General features: G+C 39.1%; 2 protein-coding genes across 5 annotated transcripts in view; one reads left to right on the top strand and one right to left on the bottom strand.

Moving 5' to 3' along the window:
* The window catches only part of LOC119889936 (cellular retinoic acid-binding protein 1), an 8,475-nt gene extending 5,735 nt beyond the window's left edge, over nucleotides 1-2,740 (top strand). The window contains exon 4 of the mRNA XM_038700864.1: nucleotides 1,098-2,740. Coding sequence (XP_038556792.1) covers nucleotides 1,098-1,148 — 51 coding nt within the window. The 3' untranslated portion in view covers nucleotides 1,149-2,740. The remainder of the gene's footprint in view (nucleotides 1-1,097) is intronic.
* On the bottom strand, nucleotides 1,583-24,685 carry LOC119889934 (paired amphipathic helix protein Sin3a-like). Of its 4 annotated transcripts, none has more exons than XM_038700860.1 (21): nucleotides 24,473-24,685; nucleotides 21,277-21,493; nucleotides 20,623-20,799; nucleotides 20,255-20,361; nucleotides 19,825-20,164; nucleotides 19,381-19,632; nucleotides 19,061-19,213; nucleotides 18,534-18,689; nucleotides 18,009-18,095; nucleotides 17,792-17,910; nucleotides 17,196-17,421; nucleotides 16,580-16,696; nucleotides 15,661-15,899; nucleotides 15,355-15,538; nucleotides 14,527-15,109; nucleotides 14,220-14,389; nucleotides 13,882-14,055; nucleotides 13,695-13,787; nucleotides 8,933-9,027; nucleotides 6,441-6,648; nucleotides 3,561-3,779 (listed from the first exon to the last, which is right to left on the bottom strand). In XM_038700860.1, the coding sequence occupies exons 2-21, from the start codon at nucleotides 21,469-21,471 to the stop codon at nucleotides 3,561-3,563; spliced, it is 3,894 nt and encodes a 1,297-aa protein (XP_038556788.1). In that variant the 5' UTR covers nucleotides 21,472-21,493; nucleotides 24,473-24,685. The 4 variants fall into 4 exon arrangements, with proteins under 4 accessions (XP_038556789.1, XP_038556788.1, XP_038556791.1 ...); XM_038700863.1 differs by lacking the exons at nucleotides 3,561-3,779; nucleotides 6,441-6,648 and adding exons at nucleotides 6,989-7,030; nucleotides 7,226-7,250 and having other exon boundaries at nucleotides 24,473-24,684; XM_038700861.1 differs by lacking the exon at nucleotides 24,473-24,685 and having other exon boundaries at nucleotides 1,583-3,779; nucleotides 21,277-21,471.

The raw sequence follows: 24,685 nt of genomic DNA, 5'->3' as shown, positions 1-24,685 counted from the left end.
TATTGGCCAAGTATGTGTACAAAGAAATTTGACTCCAGTTTTAAGTTGTTCTCAGTGTACTTACACACAGATAAATTTACAGTAAGATATCATTGGAGTGTATTATTCCAGCCCTATCGTAGCTGTAGAACATGTAGTGTTACGACCCCCTGTTGGTCTAGGGGAGTGGGGGCCATAAACATATAGGCAAAACTGATATAGATCTTAAAAAGGTAACTTGTATTGGTAACCCGGAGATGCAGACAGATAACAATAAACAAAAGGAGGGTGGATGAGGGTGCTGCGAAAATAACAAACCAAGTTAAAATAAGGAGGCCTGTAACTATCTATTTAAACAGGGTTAATTCTTGCTACAAAAAGAACACAAAGAGCACAGCACCCACTCCACCTGATGAAAACTAACTCAATATTAAACAAAAATACTAAGTGAATTTCTCCACTACACACAATGTAGAGCTAACAAACAAGGTATGCGAATTGTTCCACTAAACACAATGTACAGCTAACAAGCAAAGTACACAGTCAATACCAGCGGCACACAAGTCAATAGGCAGTGACAAGCTGCCTCAAGCAACAGGTGGACTCTCCTTATGAGCAGGAGGTAATCAATGTGGTGAGCAGCCATTGGTTGAGCGGGAATAGAGGGAACCAATGGGTGGGACTGAAGTCAGCACCCCAGAAACCAGGAAGTAGGCGGATCTTCATTCCACAGGGACACAGCCTACTTGGTAGAGGTGAGACAGAAAAAGGGGAAACACAAAGGTGACAGCGACAGCCGTGACAATAGGCAGAATTACTTCAACTGCAGTTTGTACATACGTTATGGGAACACACAGGGTTTTCCTCCAGTTTTGATGGTGACGTTGTTTTATATGCTTAGTATCTAACCTGAGTCATACGACTGATTTGACTAAAAATTGGATACGTCAGACACCCCGCAGGTGAAGGCAAGATAAAATAGTTAAGTACTAGAGAAGAGTTGTAAGACATGGACTTGCAGCAAATGTCAGATCAGTCTGAACCTTGCTGTGTGTGTCCAACAAGATAATGATGAAGTGATAATCATATTTTCTTTCTCCTTCTCAATCTCATTTCAGATCTTTGGAGCTGATGATGTGGTGTGCACACGGATCTACCTACGAGCATAGCTGAAATCATTCCACCAACAAATAATCTTTCACTGTTTGAAGTGTCAGTGTCCGAAATTTTACAGAAAAATCAACTAATCACATAATCTGTTTTGACATTCAGTGTTTTGCATCTTCATGAAAATCAGTTACAGCTGAATCCGTTTCGTCCACCTTTTTGTATAGAATTGTTCAAGCATTGGCAAATAAAAGATGCAATTATGATTTAATTTGCTTTAGATTTCGGAAAGGTATAAAAGACAAAGGTGACTAAAGCAGCAGTAGTTGTCTGCATGCTAAGTATTGCAGATATCTCCTGATTAAGAACTTGCTGGTTAAAACATCCAGTCAAAGCTTTCAGTGTGCAAACTGCAGACCTTTAAAAATAATAAAAATTGCCCATATCATACAAACACGATGGCAGAAATGAAGAAATAAGTGGTCAACTGAGTTTCTATTTAAAGGATAGTTTAATGCCAAACACCATACTAACACTCATGTACAACATCATATAAGTCAAGAGAAGAGACACATTAAATGGAGGTACAAACAATGTCTTTATGTACAATCAGCTCCGTGGGACCTCCTGTGGTATTTCATATTAAAACACAGTAAATATAAAAATAAAAACCCAAGTTATAAACTGTTCCAAGATTGTCTGTAGCTGGTTATGTTACTGACCATTCAATGGAGTTCACGAAAATGGCAGGCAGTTTCTTTTTATTTTATTTTCCCTCTTTTTCTTCTGCAAGAGTGTTGCCAATCTGCGCTTTCATACTGAATATTTAGTGTGTTTGCATCCATCCTTCTCATGTTATGATCCATATGTAAAAAATTACAAAGATCTGACTGTTAATGTTGCTTACATATTGATTCCCACTGTGAAACACACTTTACAGCATTTAGGGAGATGGGTATCTTCCCATCCAACCTTACCTACATTATCTACAGTGCCAAATCCAGTTTTATTAAACAAACTACAGAGGGGAAAAGGAAATAAAAATCCTAAGTTTACTTTCGTCTTTTAAGGAAATACAACATTCACATTTGTATTTCAGCAAGAAATACAAACTGCTAGCTATGATAGACTGTGACTGAAGGAATTATTGCTTGCTTGTTTTGTTAATCGTTAAAACTGTACACAAGTCACATAGCTGACATTCACGTATAGACCTATCATACGTCAGTCAGTGTTCGTCGTCAACACTGGGCATAAAAAACAAAACTCCTACACTTTTTTTTATAGGTGATACATTGTGAGACCACTGAACCAGTCATACAGATTCTGACGATTTGGTAAAGTCTAAATAGAAGAAAAGGGTGATAGCACTGTTAGACTTCAGTACTTTGAAAAACAGACATATACTTCTGTAAAAAGGAGAAATTGCTGCTCAGTTACATTCAATCATCTTAAAACCACAAGTGACACCGATGCCAAAGATGCACAGAAAGGGTTTGAACGCATATAAAATGGGTAGTTTTTCTACTAAACAAAGACTTTAGGGACAACACATTTAACAGACCACATAGGAAAAAAGGTCTCTAATTAACATCCTTTGGTAAAAAACAGTTATAAGTTTTCATTTTCTTAATAAACTTCTCTGCAACCTCTAGCTAAAGATACTATGTGTTAATGTATGCTACACATCAATGACATCTGATTAAAAAAAAAAAAAAAAAAAAATCTAGATAGATATAAACAACATATTTACACAAAGTGTATGGGCGGTCATAAATTATTGTACTTGATTCACACTGCTGGCATTGTATTGATACCAAGCATCTACCCAGCAGTAGCCAGAGATGTTGAATATATATATGTATATATATAGTGCCTTTTTGCACCTTTACTACCAAAAAGGAAAACATTCACAGGCTATACAAAGTTTACAGCTGGAAGTCTGACAACTCACATTTTAACAGAAGTAACAGGTAGCTGTTCTCACTAAAGAGAAAGCTGAGGTTATTTGTTTGTATTTCCTGTAAAATCATGAAGTGGTTATCAAACACTTTTCATTGTTGAGTTGCTGAGTTTTTTGTTTAAACTGTGAATTGCTCTAAAGAGAAGATGCAGTGGAGTGTATATTAATCTTGTGTAAAAATCTGCATTTATATTCAGATGGGATTACTGAGATGACCGGGTTTTTCCCCCCCAACATAGTGACAAAACTTCTGTTTCACATATGTTGCAGAATTTGCACTAAAAGCTTGTAAGTTAGGACAAAGTTCAGCTTTTTGCAAAAAGTGGAAAATTTACATCCCATTTGAATTGTGGACTAATAACTCCTTAAACTTTTGGCAACTGGATCCAGTAACAGCAGGATGGGAAAATCTACATGAAGCCACTTATATATGAAGTCATCACTGGGTGTTTGTTGTGTGACAACCGTCACTGCCACAGTTTATCTTTCGATACGAGAGTACACTACAGTACTACAGTGTTCTGTACTTCACCCGGTACTTGTTAATATTGAGATAATGGAGGACTTCAGGGCTGCAGGTTGTGGTGCAGGACAACAGGCCTTCATGTTCATCTCCCATCAGCCACTTGCGGCTCTCAGCAGCCATGTCGCTGGTCACGTGCTCTTTGGCCCAGGTGTCCAGCCAGGCCTGAAAGCGTCTGTGCAGGCGTGTGTTGACCCTCTGTTGGGACTGAAGGAGACATTAACCAGAACAACACAGATCAGCTACTGAGACACCAGTTCAAAGTGCAAAAAGAAAGAGTCATCTCGTTGATTCAGGTAGGATAACATCAAGACAAAATGTATCCACCCACTGCAATGTAGAAAGTCCATCCACTATAATGTGTATTTGGTTAATGATGGAAAAAATCTTCAGCACTTCTCCTCATTAGCTGTGTTTCCATCACCGTGTTTTTATGTGCATTTTGAAGTATCACTTTAGAAAAGGTTGATAGAAACAGCAAAAGTGAGTATATTAATGTTAAGTTAGGTGATGTAGCAAGAGAAGAATCAGCTGTTTCCACTGTCCATGTCTTCCTCAAATAGGTCCCACTGTAGCCCCCCTAATGCTTCACTCATTAATATATTGTAACACATGCACAATCAGTGATCAGCTATAGCATAACTAAATGACCACGGACATGCTAATTTGTTTAAACGCTTGATGTGGATGGCTAATGTGCAACACAGGCTCCATCTAATAAAATGCAAGATAATGTTAGATAACATTTACATTTCATTTATTCATTTAGCTGACGCTTTTATCCAAAGCGACTTACAATTGCTATACATGTCAGAGGTCGCACGCCTCTGGAGCAACTAGGGGTTAAGTGTCTTGCTCAGGGACTCGCTAACCTTTATGGGAATTTCTCAACGGGCAGTGCATTAGTGGCCCTTGCCTACGAAAGTCAGAACAAACTTTTAAATTAGCAACTGGGCTGCTAATTTCTTGCCTCCGGCCCCATCCACGCTACTGCGTTTTCGTATTAAAACAGACCTTTTGCTACGTTTGCACCTCCCGTCCAGACAAACAGCGAAAACGAAGACCTAAAACGGAGAAGTTTGGAAACCCTGCAGACCCCGTTTTGCGTTTTGAAACTCCGGAGGGCGTTTTAGTGAAGACGGGTAAAAATGGAGAACTTTAGAAACGATGACGCAGATGCTCATGTTTGGCTCTCTGATTCGGTATCATAAGTCTTGCAAAGCAGAAACACAATGCTACTGACAGAGTTTGATTTGTTTTTTTTAAATATTCTGTACCGTGCAAATAAAACTTAGGCCTGTCTGCCTACACTTCTACTGTGCATGTTGCCGTTTACTTTGCGTCGACTCCCAGTCTGTTTTCCGCCGCCACAGCTGCTTTTAACTCCCGTGTTACATTCAGTAACAGTCCCCGCTCGTTATTGGTCCATGAAAAAATAATAATAATCTGGTCTGATTCTTGGTCTGCATTACTTTATTCTTTCGCCAGATCATCTCTAACTACGGAATAGACCATCTGCTTCATGTTTACACCGCGCATGCCCATTGTACGCGAACGGCCAATAGATGTGCGTTTTCGCTCGTTTTAATGTAGACGGAGAGCTGCAGTTAAAACGCAGCTAAAACACTGGTATGGACAGAGATCGTTTTCGTTTTAATTCTCTCGTTTGTAAACTAAAACGGAGTAGTGTGGATGGAGCCTCAAAGTTGTTCAGAAACTGATTTTGGTGGACTGCTAAGGTGAAATAAGTGAAAGTTTACGTAGCCTACTTCATACAATGGAACCCACTACTTGTGCTCAACCCCCATTGGCTCACAGAACAGGGGCCTCAGGAGGGAGGTCATGCTCAATCCCCATTGGCTTACAAACACTAGGAGCCTAAGGAGGGAGGACTGCAGTTGGACCCTTCTCGTCTTCCTGGATATTTCCATAAGGCGTGAAAACATGGCTGGTTCTTGTTCTCCTTGAGACCGGTGGTTCTTGTTCTCGTTCTCCTCTTTTGAGTTTATTGGTGGTTAGAAAACAACTGGTTTCCAGTTTGCGACCTCTACTTATTCTACTGTTTATTATAGCCATGTGTACCGTAGCCTTGTTTATTCGCTCATTCCCAGTTGATGGAATCGCACCTAATTCACATTATTGTATGAGACGTTTCAAAGGCTTGCTTGACAATTAGATGGAAACACAGCTACTGACTTGAGGCCATCACTCCCCTAGTCACTGAGTACGATGTTTCTGAAAGCACCAAAAGTGATGTGTTTCAGATCACCTACAATCACTACAGTGCATTGTATCACCACAGGATAAATGCAAACAACCAGACATGATGGAAAATCTTCCAACTTTATATTTAAATCCGCTGAACAATGTCTTTGGATGTTTTGACATTATAGTTAATTACTTCTATGAGCATTACCGGGAATTTTGGAATCACTTTACTGATTATGGCAAAAAATAAAAAATAATAATTTTAAATCCTCAAACAAAATCTAATATCTAATAAAATACAATTTAATTGCTGGAGATAAGAACGTTAATTATTCTGGACTGTGCATTTAACAACTACCTGTTCCAGCCTTTTAACCCACTATACCTGAAATTCTTCAAATTACTTACAAATATGTTCTTACACTGCAAGGCAAAACCACATTATATATTACTTGTCCTTACACATCATCCTTACACTACATAATGTTTCTAAATGGTATATGCAATGCTGTGTTTGTTGCAACTGATTCTCTGTCGTAATGAAAACTACAGCATGTTGAGACAGACATTTTTGAAAATTTTTGATTTTTCTGAAATGACTTGCAATCCAGTCCAAGTATTGAACCTATAAAACTATTAAAAATGAACTGGGGTGCTTACCTGATGAGCCCGTGTGAGTGCTGTGTGCCTGTACATATAGTCTTCTGACTTGCAGACATAGACCATCTTGTAGGAGTTGAGCTTGAACATGCACTCCATCTTTAGCTCACTGTTGCCTTCTTGTGACTTGTCCGAGGGAACCTTGCTCATTCGCTCCTGTTGCAGTTGCTCCCATCCTCTCTGGCACTTCCTTATCCATCTCAAATTCCTGAAAGCCAAGACAGATTGAAATCAACCATCAATAATACTGGCTGATCCCAGAGAAATTCTTCTGATTACTCAACACATCAAAAGAGTGCACCACGTTTACAGGGAAAGTTCGCACAAATTTCTAAAAATGTATTAACTCTTATTTTCACTTAGGCATGTTATATATGGCACAATTGTGTGTTTGACAGTATACACTGTGTGATTTTAAAGCCTAGGGGATATGGTCAGGCACGATACACATGACATTAAGCAATTTGAGAGCTGTATAGCCAAATTTGAGAGGACTGTCCCTTTAAACAATTATTTTTAAACCCATGCATTGCAACTCACCGAGTAATAGAATTAGATAGGGAGTCAAATCATTCACGGGAAATGTGGATCTATAAGAGCAGCAGAGGCAGCAGTCGGAACATTTCTGTACAGTGCACTTCCGTTGCACAGCCACATAATTCAAATCTAAATATGCTTGGCAAACAAATATTTATCTATATTGGAAATTGATTCTGATTTTTGTGCAGGTAATAAAAATGCAATTATTCACCCCACCTGAATGAAAGTTTTAAATGTGTACTTACCACTGAGGGTACAGGTGAGCGGGGACTGAAACCATGAAGCATATTTTTGCATTCAGGGCTCCACTTAAAAGACATGACAGTGAGGCCAATTTCAGGTACTGTTAGAAACAAACACTAGAAAATTGCTGCCTGATCGGATACCAATCAAAAATATGAGCTGAGAATATTTTGATGTGCACAAACTTTCACCAACAATGTACAGAGTGTTATGATCATGAGATGAAGACCCAACACAACTGGAAAAGAAACTGCTGGATTTTTTTTTTTTTTTTTTTTTTACTGCCATTGAAGATACTTGTGAAGAAGGGCTTTTTACCTCTTGTGCTGCTGATCTCTCATAGATTTGATGCAACAACAACAAAAAAAGGAGAAGATGTGGGTGAGCCCACTGATAAATCGTAGTCAGGTACCAGATTTATGCAATGGGTTAAATAAGGGAAAACTAGGAGCAAGATTTTTTGTGTGTTTTAAAAATCCATTTGAAATGTTTATGGTAATGGACAGCCATCTCAAAGAAACAACAAAAAATTCAAAGAGCACAGACAGCCTTTATGAGCAACACTCAACTGGAGCTTTAAGACAGAGCGGACACAACCACGCCTCCATGCACAGCTCTGATGTGTCAGGAAAGAAATACACCAAAATGAACATACAATTTAGACAATCATTTTATTTACAAACCCTACTCCTCTGTACATGTTTTGCAGATAATGTGCTTGACCAGAGTTTTTTTAAAAACCTATGAGCACTAATTTCTGTCAAATCAGTGGAAAAACCTCACCCACAACAAAAAGTTGCAACGGGAGTGCACTGTTTCCACTGAAAATTATTACAAACAGAACATTGAATATAACAGACTTAAACAAATGGACATTTTAACATTTACATTTGCAAACAGTGATTAAGTCACATACAGGACCTTTGATCTAAATACAATCACAAACAAAGGGCATGATAATGTAGGAAAAGGAAAACTTCACTGTCCTCTTAAAGTCTCTCAGATCCAACACAAGAGCTTCAGTCTCTCAAACTCAGGTCAAAGACATTGTAGAAAAATAAAATTAAAATGAAAAGGTGGAACCCATTTGTTTTGCTTTTAGTTTGTGCATTCACTGACTTCTGTTATGTTATACAATGAAAATCATCATTTAAATTCAATACAATGTGAATAATCAAACCAAACGACTCCTTATAGCTGTCTGCTAAAGTGGAAATTCAAAACCCATGATCAAGCCAAAACCATTTTAAAAAACCTTACTATTAATAAATAAAATTCCCATTAAAAAGGAACTGAATCAATGAATAAATAATTTCTTTTTTTTTTTTTTTAAAAGATGGCCATGTAAAAAGTGCAATCTTCCACGTGAGGCAGAGGTCAGAAACTGAAAGAGTCATGTTCATGGCCAGTGAGATTCTTAACAGACAGGGCTTTCGGGTACAGCAAGCACTTCACTGTAACTGTGGAGTTACTCTCTTTAACTACCTTCTTAAACCCTTGTTTTTTGTCCGTTAACACCCCACTTTCTGATGATTAGAGAGAGCATCCAAAGTCAAGCTTGTGCAGAAGTGCCAGTGTTTCTATCTCTGAAAATGAGTTGTATTTGGCAGCTGGTTTGTCAACAGTGGAGTGGCTGCTCGGCTGACTAGAGCCTCATGACAGAAGCTTATAAGTGTGCAGACAAGAGGGAGACATGGCTGGGGCCTCACCTGGGGAGGAACACCGGCTTCTGGGCAAGATGCTCACGCAGCTCTGGGGATGCAGAATCTGAGTTCAGGTATCTGCCCACGTAGTCTGACCACCTCTGTGGAGAACAGAGCAGAAAGAAACATGTAATGCATATACTATAGCATACACACATACCTTTAGACCCTCTACTAAACCAGACCAGTAGTTATGACCTTTCAAATTTGGAATATTTGACCTTTAATTCCAGTGTCCCCATCAAGGTTGGCCCATTATACAGTCCCCTCCAAAAGTATTGGAACGGTAAGGTTTGGTGTTCACTGAAGACATTTGGGTTTAAGATCAAAAGATGTGTCTGAGACACGAGTTTGGAATTTCAGCTCTCACATCTAGATGTGATAAACAACTTAGGACATATCACCGTTTGTATTAGACCACAGCATTCTTAGGTGAGCAAAAGTAGTGGAACAAATAATCTAAAAGTAAATAACATTTAATTTTGGTGGCATAACCCTTGCTTGCAATAACTGCCTCAAGCCTGCGACCCATCCACATCACCAGACTGTTGCCTTCTTCATTTGTGATGCTATTCCAGGCTTTTACCGCTGCTTCTTTCAGTTCTTGTTTGTTTCGGGGTGTTTCTCCCTTCAGTCTCCTCTGAAGGAGGTGAAATGCAGCTCTGTTGGGTTAAGGTCAGGTGATTGACTTGGCCAGTCTAAAACCTTCCACTTTTTCCCCCTGATGAAGTCCTTTGTTTTGTTGGCAGTGTGCTTTGGGTCATTGTCCTGCTGCATGATAAACTTCCTCCTGATTAGTTTCAATGCATTTCTCCGTAAATTGGCAGACAAAATGTTTCTGTACACTTCCGAATTCATTCTGCTGCTACCATCAATGAGCCTGTTCCAGAAGCAGCCATGCAGGCCCAAGCCATGACATTACCTCCACCATGCTTTATAGATGAGCTTGTGTGCTTCGGATCAAAAGCAGTTCCTTTCTTTCTCCACACATTGGCCTTTCCATCACTTTGGTAGAGATTATTGGTCTCATCAGTCCATAAGATTGTGCTCCAGAACTTTTGTGGCTCATCTCTTTACTTCTTTGCAAATTTCAATCTGGCCTTCTGATTCTTCCTGCTGATGAGTGGTTTGCATCTTGTGGTGTGGGCTCTATATTTCTGCTCTCTGAGTCTTCTTCCAACAGTGGATTGTGATACCTTCACCCCTGCACTGTGGAGGTCATTGGTGATGTCACTTAATGATATTCCGGGGGTTTTCTTCACAGCTCTCGCGATATTTCTCTCATCAACTACTATTGTTTTCCTTGGCCGGCCTGTTCGATGTCTGTTTCTCAGTACACCTGCTATGCATAATGTCTGTCCAACGGCTCTGGTCGATTTTCCTTCTTTTCTCAGCTTGACAATGGCTTGCTTTTCTCCCATAGACAGCTCTCTGGTCTTAATGTTGGTTTATCCTCTTTAACAGGAAATACAGTCTTTATAGGTTTAAACCAAGGATGAAAACTTAGACTAGTCATGCAGAGCTATTTAATGTTTGGACAGTCAACCTAACAGGCAACAAGAAACATCTGTCAGTTCCAATAGTTTAACTCACTTGAAAAATGGGTGGGTTCAAACAAAGGGTGGTATGTCCTGAGTTGTTTAACACATCTAGATGTGAATACCAGGAAATGAGAGATGATATTCTGAACTCTTGTCTCATACTTATCTTAAACCCAAATGTCTTCAGTGAACAACAAAAACAAAGGAATTTGCCTTACTGTTCTAATACTTTTAGAGGGGACTGTATAACAAAAAAAGATGCGTCGTCGGCAGCCGTAGCGGTACGACAGAAGACAACAGAGATAACATAGGCTGGGTTTGGCTAGCAGGCCATTTAGCTATATTGGGTGCCTTTTCTTAAAACAACTTTTCATAAAGCTAGTGTGCTCGTCAATGTCACTTTTCATGAACAAACCAAATCCAACAGAATGGATGGGGCGGAACATTAAAAAAAGTTGCAACAACAAACGTTTGAAATGTTGAACTCATTATGAATAGTTGGTTATGATTAATTGATGAGTTAGTAATTAGGATTAACACAAATTATAGACTAACCATCAATGTAGACGATTTTCTTGTACAAAGATTTAACGAATGAAACGTTTTGTCCAAATGGATTCAGTTTTATACTAGTCGTAAGCCATTTAGTGTGTTATAAGAAATTTTAATGAAAATAGTAATATTACCAAATTAATTTGAATGTTATTCTAAAAGGTACACTATAATACTGGCATTCTACTTTTTATTTAATGTTATGATACTAATGCACAAATTTATACTACTTCCTTATGCAGGTTGTGGAAACAGATGTAGGTTTAGCCTGAGCCAGGAGGCCAACCAATAACTGGCATAACATTATAGTACAGGAACTTCAAATATATAGTATAAAAACAGTGATGAAATAAAAAGAGCACTTACATTCATTATTATTATTGCTTATGTTATATATCCTTGTAAAAATATTTATAAATAAAATCGTTTATCCTCCAACACTGTTTCAATGTTATTCTGAAAACACAAGTATTATATCCACAAGTCCCCCCCCCCCTTATATTTTACCTTCACCCAGTAAGTTTGCAGTTCACCATTCTTTATATTGTCAACTTCTCTGTTGATGTTTTTTTAAGTACAGCTGTGCGATATGGCCAAAAATGTTATCACGAAAAAAAAAAAAAAATCCTATAACTTGATATCAAAAATGATCAGAATAAAAGTCAAATCATTATTTCTTTCATATTTGTGATATTTTCTCCTGAGTGAAAACTGAACAAACCAGATGGTTAATTGTAGTTTTAAATTTTTCTTTATGATCAGAACAAACACTTAATGCCAAACAGTGGATCACTTAACAAATCTGATGCAGAACATTCAAAACTATTATGATAAAATTGTGTTTTTTCAACAGGTTTGCATGAGTAAAATTAAGTAAAATCTTTTCCCCCAGTCCCTTTTACAGATTAAAATAAATATCTTAAAAGATAGAACAGAAATTAAGTGCTAATTCGTTTGTGATTCAAAAGAATTAAATCAAAACATTTGTTATATTTTTAGAGGGAAATTATATTGTGATAATTATCATTATTGTTTTATTGCCCAGCCCTATTTTTAAGATAAAACAATTCGTCATTTGATCTATAAAATTTCAGAATATATATTTTTTTTAAAAAGAAAAAAAAGAAAAAGAAAAACAAAGCCCATCACTATCTAAATGATCGAACCCCTGTCGACCAATAATCGGTCTGGTCGATTATCCGCGTCGATATTCAGCAGTTTTCCAATAATCTGCATCGGTCATTTTAAAAACAGATGGCGATATAATTATTTAATAAAAAAAAAAAGCGCTCCTTTGCCTCTGATACAGCCGCCTCTCTGTCTGCTGGAGCCCAGAGTGGTGAGTACAATGTCCCGCCCAGAGTATCACCTGATTGGTTACAAGTCACGAGTAATAGCCTATCAACACTAACTATTGTGCGGAAGTAGCCAATAGAATGAGCGAGCCACCTGGCTACAGCCCCTCCCCTCCTCGCTCAGCAGAGCTCAGCATTCACCCGCGGAGCTAGTTAGCGGGGATCAGTGTTGATTACACAATTTCACCATAACTACGCCTGTTACTGTAAGTGCAGCAAAACCAGCAGTACTAGTAAAAGGAGGATACTGCATCAGTACAACAAGCAGGAACATGCACCAAGCGATATTTTCATCTGCTCTGTCTCATCCACCGCAGCTATGTTTTGATTTTCCACAAGCACATGTGCTAGCTCGTTATAAACAAGCTAAATCTCTTTGTAGACTGTTTAGCTGAGATGTAACGTAGCTTAAAATTTAGCAAATCCTTGCAAACTTAGCTGCTTGTTGAGACAAACCAGCTCTTTTCTACCAGCAGCAGCAGAGGGAGGAGGAGGAGGAACGACTGACTGAGTGATGTCTTCTTTCTAAACTTCACCAGGAATGTAGTTTATTTAACATGTTCCATGTGTTTCCAGTGAGATATTGATTTTACATGGTTAGTTTGCTGCTGTAAACTTTACTTTTGTTGCTGCTCTGAAAACAGTTATAATAAAATATTACATTTGATTACTGTTCTACATTTATTCTTTTTTTAAATAACATTTTTTAAAGGCAATTATTTAGTAATGAAAAACCAATAAGTATAGATAAAGAAAAGAACCAATAAATAGTATCAATAAAATCTTAATATAAAATAAATACAATATAAATGGCAGCCGGTAAATGGTGATAATTTATCACTCAGTTAACTATCTCTGGAATGGATCTCTAATTCATTTAATTTACTATTTATAAAGATGAAACATGACAACTAATCTTTAATCTTGTTATTTTCAACAAAGTTTTGTGTTGGAGTTTGTGTTATTCTAAATTTTGACACCAAGATTAAACATTTTAAAGCAAATCATTCTAATTGGTTACTACTAATTGGTATCGTCCCAGAAAAAAAAAAATAAATTAGATATCGGTCGATCCCTAATTTGAGCTGTTATCCGAATTGGATCGGTGCATCCCTAATTAATACCCACTGACAATTTTGTGAGGACACAATATTTAAAACATGTTACAACAAAATACAAAACCACCATTAACTCTATTAACTTCTTAACAGTCATATCTATTGTGAGGCTTTGTACTGGATGATACAGGATGTAACTACGTAGGTTTAGCTGCTGACAACTTAGTGTGTGAACTGTAGGTGATCACAGAATGAGTCTTACCTCTGCCTCCGCTGGCTCATCAGAGTTTTCCTCTTCCGTGTCCAGCAGTTCTATGGCCAGACTGACAGATCCCCGGCTCTTTACAAACATCAACTACAAAGTAATGAGAGGAAACTGCCTGTAAGCAAAGCGTTCAAAGTAGTTTAGACTGATAAAATATTAGCATTGCTTTCAGGGCCTGTCGTACCTTGAAGCAATTCTCATCGGACATAAGTTGCTCTGCTTTGCGCTGGTAGGCCCCCTCTGCTGTGGCTCTGGATGTCTGCGTGGACAGTATGCCCCCAGTGGCTTTATTGGCACTTTCACTCAGGTACATGTCCGTCACACGCGCACATACATCATCAGTGACAAGGTGCTGGAGCTGTGAAAGCAACAGGTTTAGTAATCCACAGTGTCCACACTATTAAAAATATATATATTATATAATCAACTCCATCAGACGGTATAACTCATAGCAGCAGACTAAATAACATAAGGGTTATACATTCATTTCACATCAAATGATATAATTGTGATTGTGCTGACCTGCCGGACAATGCTCTGGATGAGTTTGTCCATGGTGAAGGCAATGTAGGCATGGATAGTAAACATTTCCCTCAGGGAGTCCTCATACTGAGCTGGCTCCATGTTTCCATCCAAAAGATTACGCACCATTTCCAGAAACACTGAGTAATAGTCCTCTACATCAACATCCACTGCAGGTAGAAAATAGTTAAAGAGTTAAGTTGTGTGGTGCTAAATTTCAAAATATTTATATACAAATTTTAGTGCAATAATTGAACAAATTAAAGATTAACTAAATTTAAACTGCCGGTCTTATTTTCTCACTTACTCGGCTCCTTCATCTTCAGTTGGATCGCTGGATTTTCATTTTTGTCCCTCTTGAGCCCCAACACTTCTCTTTCCTGCTCTCGCTCACGGGCATCTTCTTCAATCTGCTTCTCAGCTTGCCCGTAGATTCGCAGCAAACGGGAACACAAGATGTAATGAAGACGAAGGAAGATATACCAGTTGTTGTTGACGAAGAACAGATTATAGGCATCCTCTGTGCCTCGCAGCTTCTGAGCTGCTGTGTTGCTGAAGAGGAGTTTTGACTTTGGTGGGCTGCTGCCTGGCAAGCCATTGTGCTTCTTGGGACCGTCTTGATCCATCTCCAAGTCTTCCTCCTCCTCTTCTTCCTCTTCCTCCACATCAGAGAGCTCACCTCGCCGTGCAAACAGCAGGTCAGGGATGAAGTGGTGGATAATCTGTTTAATCTTGTACTTGTCTTCTTTCTGGATTCCCACTTGTCTTTTGACGTGGTGGATGATAAGTGCAGCAGCATCCTCCAGGATTTGGCTATCTTCATAGGTCAGGGTCATATGTGGGCCACTCGGTGCTGGTACGACAGTTTCCTCTGACGCTCGTTCTTGGCGCTACAAAAAACAGACAAGAGTAGATGGGAGCTTAATTTTGAGGTAGTTCTGTTATTAGACAGTAGCATTCAGTAGAACAAATCTGGTTACATGAGCTGGTGATTAAAGTCTCATTTACAGCTTCAAAAAATAAATTCATCTGTGTTGTGGAAAGCAATTATTGTATCAAACCATCAATCACAATGAGCCAATCTGTTTTATTTCTTTTGAATTAATCAAAATATTGTTAGAAAATGTTTCCTTACATCATCATACAGCATCTCAATTTCATTCAGTAAGGTTTTTGAGCGCAACACTTTAGTGTCATTCTGCTTGAAGTTGATGCCTTGATGGTCAAGAGACTTCAGGTAATACTTTTCATTCTGCTCCCGCCAGATTTTGTTGAAGCCTCTCTGGGCTTCTCTCCACTCCTCCTCCTTCATTTTTAATCTGAAAAAGTGACAAATAAAAAGTGATGCACAACTTAACTTGCGATTCTAGATCCAATGTTTTAAATTATGAACAACTGTTAATCTCTGCCCGGAGGTAGACACTGAAATCAGACAATTAACCTTTTCAGCACTATGGGGACAGATACAGCTGGGTTCCTCCTGAGCCCGTCGATGATATCGTTGGCCTTGTCTCCATATATCCTCTGGATAGCTTTGCGGTGAATGACCTCCGAGGAGCCGCCAATTGTGTTGTCCAACTTAAAGCGCAGCTGCTCCTCAGCTGACATGCGAGAAAGCCTCCGCTGCACTGTCTCCAGGGCTCGTATCGTGGCAAGATTGGCTTCCAACACAACATCCAGCTAGGGGATTAAATCAGAGAAATTATTGACAAATTAGTTTAACTATGTTTGTTTACAACAAGCTTGAATATCTAAATCTAAGCCTTTTCTATGGTATTTTGCCTCCTAAGCAAAGTGCATCATTATAAACCTACAAAGAACAGTTTTTAATTTGGAGTGCGAGTGGAATAAGTATAACCAGACGTGCCAGATGGTTTGTTACACAGAACCATCTGAGAAGTAGTATTTGGGAAATGTTTGGAAAAGGGCTAGTACTAACTATTCGGCAGGCGACTGGATGAACCATCTATCACCATCTATCACAAGCTAACTTCAACCAATCAGATCAATGAACTATATGACGTAGCCAAAGCCAGTCGAGAGAAGAGCGTCAGCATCTTTTCCATCGAGAAAAGACAAGTGCCGTTCTTTGCTCTTCTTCTTTCAATGAAGAAATATTCTACAGTTCTGATATAATTGATGCTATAGCAGAATCTAGCCTAACCTCTTTAGGTTTTCGAATGAACAGTCTTTCACTGTTGCCACAACTAAATCACGCCAGTAGTTTGGTAACAGGACATAGATTGGAACGAACAACTGTGGTTCGGCCACAAGCGCAATGATTTAAGCCAAGCAAGATGGATTTGTGTGTGATCTTGCAAATCCAGCTGCCTGGCAAGGAAAGACTGAGTATGCCTCACCTCAAAACGCTCATCCTCACATCTGTAAATGTGCTCCTCATACTGAGTCTTCTTGGAGCTCACAAATGTAGAATCCTCAGACCACGATGGAAACGACACCCATGTGTCATTCAGAACCTGCAATATGATATTCAGGTCAATTCAAATTTCTGTTTAAGCAAAACATTATTTTGAAAGCTTTCAACTGCAAAGCTTTTGAACTTAACACAATCATCACAAAAGGCAGCAAAATACGTAATTAAATCAAAGTGGGTAAAAAAGTTTGATACTAAAGCCCTATTGATTGCAATCAACCAACCTTGAAAATGTTTTATAGTTCATTCTGAATATGAGGTTCACACCTATGTAATGAACACAACATTACTAACATAATCAAGTTCGAATTACTTTTTCTTTATTTTACAATTAATCAGATAAAATAAAGAAATAATTTATGCTCGATTAAGTTGCAACAGACAGTGTTTTTTGACTACATACAGAACCAACTCCTCCTGCTGATGCAGTTGTCCAAGCCAAACGCATTGATACCATTGTACCTGGTAGCCTTGTGGGAGAGAATAAATAGGGTATCATGACAGAAATACTTTTAATAAGAAGACTTCCTTCAGTGACTCACCTCTCTGCATAGCGGCGTCCTTCCTGTGCACTTGGGCTGCTGGTAACTCTTCGGCAGTGCTCTATAGCTGGACCCCAGCCTCTTGCAAGAAGCATAGTCAATCTCCATGGCAATTCCCTCTGTTGCACGCTCCTTGGGTAAACTCTCTGTATGGCTCGACTCCCCGTGACTGGACTCTCGGTAGCCCAAGAAGTTTTTAAACCATGTAAAAAGCTCTGGGAATTTTCTGTCAATCATACCACATTGCATGTGAAATAAATAATTAACAGTGAGACTACTGCCCCGTGGATGACAGATATTGTGAACCAATGACAATGGTGTAAGAAATTTTTCAGTGTTTTAAGTATTAAATGTCTGACAAATGCATCAAGGACATGATGGGATATCAGAAAAAAACATCACAATATATTTGCCATTAAATACTGACACTAACTCATATTGACAAGAAACAAAATTACAGGCATACTTGCACTTAATAGGACTGAATAGCTGTACAATGTTTCAGTATTATTTAGTGAGAACTGACAGAGGCAATTAAGCATTGGTGACTGCAGAAAACTGCAGCACTGACAGACTGTGTGTATGTTTGAACTCACCCAAGAAAAGGGATGACTAACTGCACCAGCTCAGCCCGTGAGATAACTTCCTGGTTGAAAATGTGAAGACACCGCAGGAAGTTGTCATATGCCTCAGAGCTCTGAAGAGCCTTCTTCACCTGTTAAGTGTTCAGTAAAGACAAAAAAAATAATTCCTTGAGACCACTTCATCATATCATTAATATTTTGGCCTGCTACTGAATTTAACAATACTGACCTTCTCAAAGAACATATTTTCAGTGCTGGTGCTGTGTTTGCTGACTTCAGTCATACCATGGTCCTTCCCCATTATTTTGGGTTTCTTCTGTGAGGGTATAAATAAATTACAAAACTATGATTATCACAGGCTCTTAAACAATTTGAAAATGGTAACCGTTCTAATAAAAGACAATATTCTCATTCTGAGATTTGGGTAAATTTAAATACACCCTGTTGCCAATTTATCTGGTAATCCTACCTAAAACTAATGCTGTCTAATACATTATTCCTGCAATACATTCTACCTTTATGTAGGTTCTAAAGTTCAGTATTTGTTTAAACTGTTTGAGAGGTGTTGATTCAATTTTGAGGTTGTTTTGAAGGCTATAGTTTGTTGTGTAGATAATGCTGAACTATATTTGTGAGGTGGGTTCTAATATTTTGTCTACCGTGATTCATATAAATTGGGAGACAAATTGCCTTTGCAGCATACTAACAAACAGCTGAATTTATGCAGACAGTCTGTATGTAGAGTGGTTTGTACCTTGACAGGCGGTGCAGCTCCCACTCCAGCTGGTCTCCTGATTGGCAGGCCGTTCTGACTCAGCCTCTGTTTGTTGTTCATTAAGGGTCTCTTTACTGTGCCGCCATGATCATTACGCACCGACTCTGCCCTGTCTGGTGTAGTTTTGCCAAGCAGCTGAAAAGAACATTACACATCATAATCGCACCAAAGAGGTCACAAAAATGAACAGGAAGCATCAAAGAAAATGTGTGCAAATACGGTCAACTTTTGTATAAGCTTTTTACCCGACAGCTTGTACTGGCAGAATAAGAGGCCGTGAGGACACTTAATAATTACAGGGAAGAAGTGACTCAGGTAATTTTTACTTTATTCACCAAACATTGAAAAAATTGCTTACATTTTGCTTACCATCTCTACCAAAAACAGCAAGACCACTGACTTTAGGGACCACATCCACAATAATGTCAAATATTGAGGAATGTTTGAATTTTTCAGTAAGGCAGTAAATGCATTGGTTCTCACAGTGTGTGTTTACAGAGACTCACCAGCGAGCTGTTTGCATCAGGTAGGAACTGTCCAAACTCTGAGAGAAGGTCCTCCTGGTTCTTGAAGAGTCTTGCCACCTGAGTGTAGACCTCCTGCTCAGTCAGTGCTGGGATGTAGTTGCCTCCTGCCTCTTTAGCATTTCGTTGTTCCTTCTGGAAAATGCATCATTAAAAAAAAAAAAAAAAAAGAGGTGGTGAGATGACCACCGCGTATCTCATTTTGTTTTTCCTTTTCTTTAGCAGGCACACACTTATACTGGGTACCAACAGCCCCTTTATATTGCTATACTGCCTGAATATTTATTGTATTTTTTTCTTACCTGGTATGTGTGAAGGATTTCCAGGAAGGCTTTGTAGATGTCTGGCTGACCCTGGAAGCGGTTCTTGATCTTGTTGACATAATTTATAGCATGGTTGAATTCCACAGGCTGGTTGTTCTGGAGAGGTGGCCCACCAGACGGTGTGCTGCTCACAGGAGTGTGGGACTGAACTGAAGGTGAGCGCGGTGAGGCGTAAGATGGGATGGATGGGTTGGGCTGGCTGGTGGGTGTATGGGCTGGAGACTGAATTGGCTTATGGGATTGACAGAAGAGCACAAGCATGTAATTACACTCATCAAGTGAAGGGTTAAAAATGAAAGATGACCAATAGAGACTTCAATTAAAAATGTAGCAGATTTCATTATAGGAAAAGGAAAAGAAGTCCATAATATGTTCAAGTCTATGCTACACAATTCAGTGGAGGAATACAGGAATAAATTCTACCTTGCTGGTTTTATTTGGAGCTGGCTGGGTAGGGGTGGGTATGGTAGTTGTAGTGGTGGTGGCAGTGGTAGTGGTAGTTTGCGGGCCAGCCTGTGGCAGACTCTGGTGCTGGTGGTGGCTTGCAGGTTGGCTAGATGCTCCACTAACAGGGATGTTCTGAACAGAAATACCTTGAGGAGTGATGTAGTGAATCTGACCTGGCGTGGTCACATTGACTAGATCATTGGTTTGAACCTCAATCTTATATCCAGGTGGCAAGAAAGTGTTAAAGCCCATAATGAGGTCTGGATGGCCCTTGAAGAGCTGGGACACGCGGTTGATGACTCCAGGAGTGTCTATGCTGTAGTAAGAGAATGAATGATAGTAGTTTAGCATTTACATTTATGTATTGAAACACAGAAATACTGTTTTTGGGTTTTCTCCAGCTCACCTCTGTGACTTGAACTCTTTCATAATATCCAGAAAATCATTGTAAACTTGAGGCTGATTCCCAAACTGCAGCTTCACTTGATCCAGATAGGACAAGGCATCTTCTACCTATAAAGTAAAGAAGGAAAAATTATTGGTAGATTTCCCTCCAAAAAGTCAGACCTTCTCTAACCACTGAATGCAGATTTAAAATTGACTTTGAATCAGAAATCAGTTTAATGTTCAAGAACATTTTGCTTTGTACCATGTGAATTTTTTTACATTTCATTAGTGATTTCATTATCACATGTCAACACACTTCACACAGATGGCTGTTTGTTTAGATTCCGTCTGTAGATATATTTTTAAGTTCTTTCCATCCAGGATTACCTTCAGTCGCTGAAACTGCTGTCCTTGGGTTGAAGTCATGGACGCAGGTGGATGAACATGACCATGGACCACTGCAGGGCCCTGGGACTGAACTGCTAGGCTGTGTGCGTGGGGACCCACATGAGGTGCAGAATTGTTATGTCCGTGTCCACTTGTGCTCTGGGGCATTGTAGGCACCTTTTTTAGGGAAAACAATTACTAGAATTTAGGATCCATAAACCTTAAGATAACTATGTCCTCAGTGGGATAACAAAAAAGTCTTGTCCATATCATTATAATTACATCGAATGAATGACTCTTTAAAATTGAATCTTGCACTGTGGATCATTCACACTGCAAGATTCACCTGCTTTTAAATAAATTCAGATACTGCTTCTTTGATGGGCAGCCAATATACATCACTATTGTTTTTCTTTTATTCAATCATTTCACAGCGAGAGCAAGTTTAAAATGGTCCTTAAAGACAAAGTTCGACAGGCTTCAAAAGTCTAACCTCTTGCCCATTATCCTTTAAAGGCTTTGAGTCAATGTGGCTTCTGATTAATATTAAGAAAAGGCAAAATTTACAGGAATTCAGTGTTTGGTAAGAGTTAATCTAGCAACTCCTATGGCTGGAGGCTGTTGTCCAAGCTGAATGCACTGATACCATCATACCTGGTAGCCCTGGGGGAGAGAATACTGGATGCCGGTGGATGGCTGCATTTTGTCTGGAGCTGCCTCTATCACAGTAGGGGCCGGGGCGAGGGCCCGGTGCTGGAAGCTGTCTGCAATACCTTGCACTGTGGGGCGACGTGATTGCTGTTGCTGGGGCGCAAATATTGGTTCCTGGTCCTCCACACGCTTCTTCATTGTATATGCATACTCAAAGGGGCTAAAGTGGACAAAGACAGATGGACAGTAAACACACTGTTGGGTTTAAATCAGTGTGTGAACTTTAACACATCATTTCAAGCATTCTTCAAGGGTGTGCCATCTACTCGTATTTATTTTGCAGTAAGAGGGGGATAGGAAGATAGTAATACCATTACAAATCAAAATGATTTTATTTTTTTTTTTAAAAACATGATTTTAGGATAACTAAGATCTGAATGTAAATCACAGCTCCTCTGTCTCCTGTTTCCTCAATGTAGCCCAAGGGAAATAACTTAAAGCCTGAAAACACTGGTGTTTCACTGTATTCTGCGAGAACTATTACCGGTATGAAAATGTTCCCATGGTGCAGCCACCACAGTGACATTTTCAATCCAAGCAATTATTTTAAAACTCAGCTTTATTTATTCTACATTTACACTTGGTAAGCATATTGATGAATGAGACCTATTTTTTTTATTTAAAGTGTATCAAGGTTACAATTTTAACACACCAATAAAAAAAAAAAAAATTAATAAAGAAGGGAGAAACAGACAGAAACTTCATTTAGTGCATCAAGGCACAAAACTGAGTAAATTTCAAGACAAAATGATTGTCATAACTGTCCCTAAATAGCCCAGATATCATTGTTCAACAGAATGGTTGTTACAGCAGCTTAGGGACCATCTTCCAAGTAACAGTCAAAGGTGCGAAGGACTCTCAGTCCTGTAATTAAGATGCAAAGAAGTTACCAGTGATATTTATGTTAATTTATTTAATTATTTAATTATCATTCAATCATTCATATTTTCAAAAAAAAAACAAATTATATATATTTTATCATAATGTTCAATGGATATATCATATTACAGATGACCACAATTAATTTAGATCTTCAGTGCTCTAATGTACTTAATGATCTCTGTCTAACACACGCGCGTTTCTCATTTGGCATATATGTTTCCTGCACATGGTCACATTAACTGTGTATTCATTTCATTACAAATGTACACCAATCTACCTCAGTATTATATTACATTTTATATCATGTACATTCTATTTTATTCCTATATTTTAACTGCTGCACTATTTAGTCTTTACATTTATTCATTTAGCTGACGCTTTTATCCAAAGCGACTTACATTTGCTATACATATCAGAGGTCGCACGCCTCTGGGGTTAAGTGTCTTGCTCAGGGACACAATGGTGGATGGGTCACAGCGGGGTAGTGAACCTGGGTGTCTAACGCCAAAGGCATGTGTCTTATCCATTGCGCTATCACCACCTCTTAGTCTCTTTCTGATTTTACCTGTGTGATTTTCTTTTGTACATTTTGAATGAGCATTGTTGGAGGGAACTTCATTGCCAACAAGTGCTTTACAATTTCTTTCCTCCTGAACTTCCTTTTTTTTGATGATTACATAACAAAAATTTGTTCAGCCCCTCAGCGCACTCCATATGTGTTTATGTATGTTAATGTACCAGATTTAGCCATACAGGCTAATTCTCATCTTGGCAGGTTGATGGCATAACAGAGGCACATAAGTGCAAACAGAGAACACAAGAGCATGGATAAAATACAAACAACATAAACACAGAGCGCAGACTAGACAGGCAAATAAGATGACACATAAAAGACATCAGTAAGCACAAACAATTTGTACAACAGTGACAGAAGCATTACTGCAAATTATGACAGCATATCTGATTATCCAGTAACCAGTGCTTTATAGCTTTGTAAAAGGAGGTGAGAGATGTTTCTTAGTTCTGTAGGTGTAGTGTTTCAGGTATGTGTTGCCCAAAGGAACTTTTTTCCCCGGCAGATAAGATTTTGTTTAATTAATTAATTGAGTGAATGGGGAGCCAAAACATGGAACAGTTTGTATACACACGATATTTGCACATCTGATCATATTTTCCCCAATTAAAAAAAATACATATACATACAGAAAAGTAATTTATTGATGTTCCCTAAGCAAACGCCATTGCAGTTGGTCAGTCGAGAGCAGCAGACATTGTGCCTCACTGCCCTGCACCACCAGTTTCGGAAAACACGGTGCGTGAGCGAACGGTCTTAATTCGCCGAGATCGTGTCTGTCGTGAGCTGACCCCGCTTTCGCTTGTCTGATGGCTGACGTTGGCTTTCGTCCTAGCTCGGAGTTATGTGGCAAGCAAGCTAACCTTTATTATCTGCAGACTAGTTAGTGTAAGAGGTCTGTCACTCTCGGGTCGTCGCTCAGTAAACGGCAGTCCGGTTAATAAAAAAAAAAAAAAAATCCCGATGAGCTGAACGTGTTGGGCTAAACTGACTTTACCAAATGCTGTTAGGTAGAAGAAAAGAAAACAGCCATGCTTCATCGCAGCTGACAACGCGACAACACAGTCGGCTGCTTAGTTTATAACATATGGGCTACCGTTACACCAGGGTAGTTAAATAAAGTAACACGGTTAGTATTAAATTCTGCATAAGCTAGCTGGTTAGGGTCAGGAAGAACGCTAGCTAGCAAGCGAGCTAACACTAGCTTCCAACTACATGACGTTAACGTCGCATTACAGTCAACTTGTGCGAGAAGTTCGACCGAAAAATATTTAGTTGTCACAAAAACTGCTTATGTGTCAGTAACGCGTGTCTCATTAAAAACCCAGACCCAGGCAGTAAACGTGATACTGCAAGAACAAACTAACAACAAAAATGCATGTTGTCAAGTCAGTCTGCTTAGCGTTAGCATCTCGGCTAATTCATGGTCGCCGTTTGCTAGCCCTACTAGCTTGACTAACATATCGGCGCTGCAAGCAAATGTAGTCGTTACTGGAACCCAATGTTATATTGTCGGAAGACAAAAACAGACCAGCATGTTAAGCCACAGAAAAGCAACATGTGTTAGATCGGTATCTTGCCTGTTCGGCAAGGTTATATTGCGGCTAAAGTTAGCCAAATGCTACGTAGCACAACAACCAACCCCCATCAGTACAGGGTATCCGGCTAACTGCTTCAACTTACCTCGCAGGACTGCCACCAGCAACAATTGGACAAACCAGATGTAACGGGGATCAACCAGTACACCGCTACTCGTGCAGTCACCTGTCCGTGATAAAAAGTGAAGTTGTGAGAAGTGGTCGCAAATGAAAATGTCAAAAAATGAAATTGGCCGAAGTGGCTACGTCGCTAACAACAGTGTATGTATGAAGCGGTGTTCCTTGAACACAGAGGCGT

The sequence above is a fragment of the Micropterus salmoides genome, unplaced genomic scaffold (assembly GCF_014851395.1).
Source record: "Micropterus salmoides isolate LMB-PRFRI ecotype aquatic unplaced genomic scaffold, ASM1485139v1 Ms_hic_scaffold_6, whole genome shotgun sequence".
Lineage (NCBI taxonomy): Eukaryota > Metazoa > Chordata > Actinopteri > Centrarchiformes > Centrarchidae > Micropterus > Micropterus salmoides.
This window is presented reverse-complemented; position numbering and strand designations above follow the sequence as displayed.

Bases quoted from the DNA above. Each gene is read 5' to 3' on its own strand.
- LOC119889934 (XM_038700860.1), bottom strand. From the start codon at position 21,471: ATGAAGAAGCGTGTGGAGGACCAGGAACCAATATTTGCGCCCCAGCAA. The intron at 15,539-15,660 runs GTTAATTGTCTG...TCACTTTTTCAG, and splicing joins GTCCCCATAGTGCTGAAAAG to ATTAAAAATGAAGGAGGAGG. The intron at 6,649-8,932 runs GTGAGGCCCCAG...CTTGGCTTTCAG, and splicing joins AAGCCGGTGTTCCTCCCCAG to GAATTTGAGATGGATAAGGA.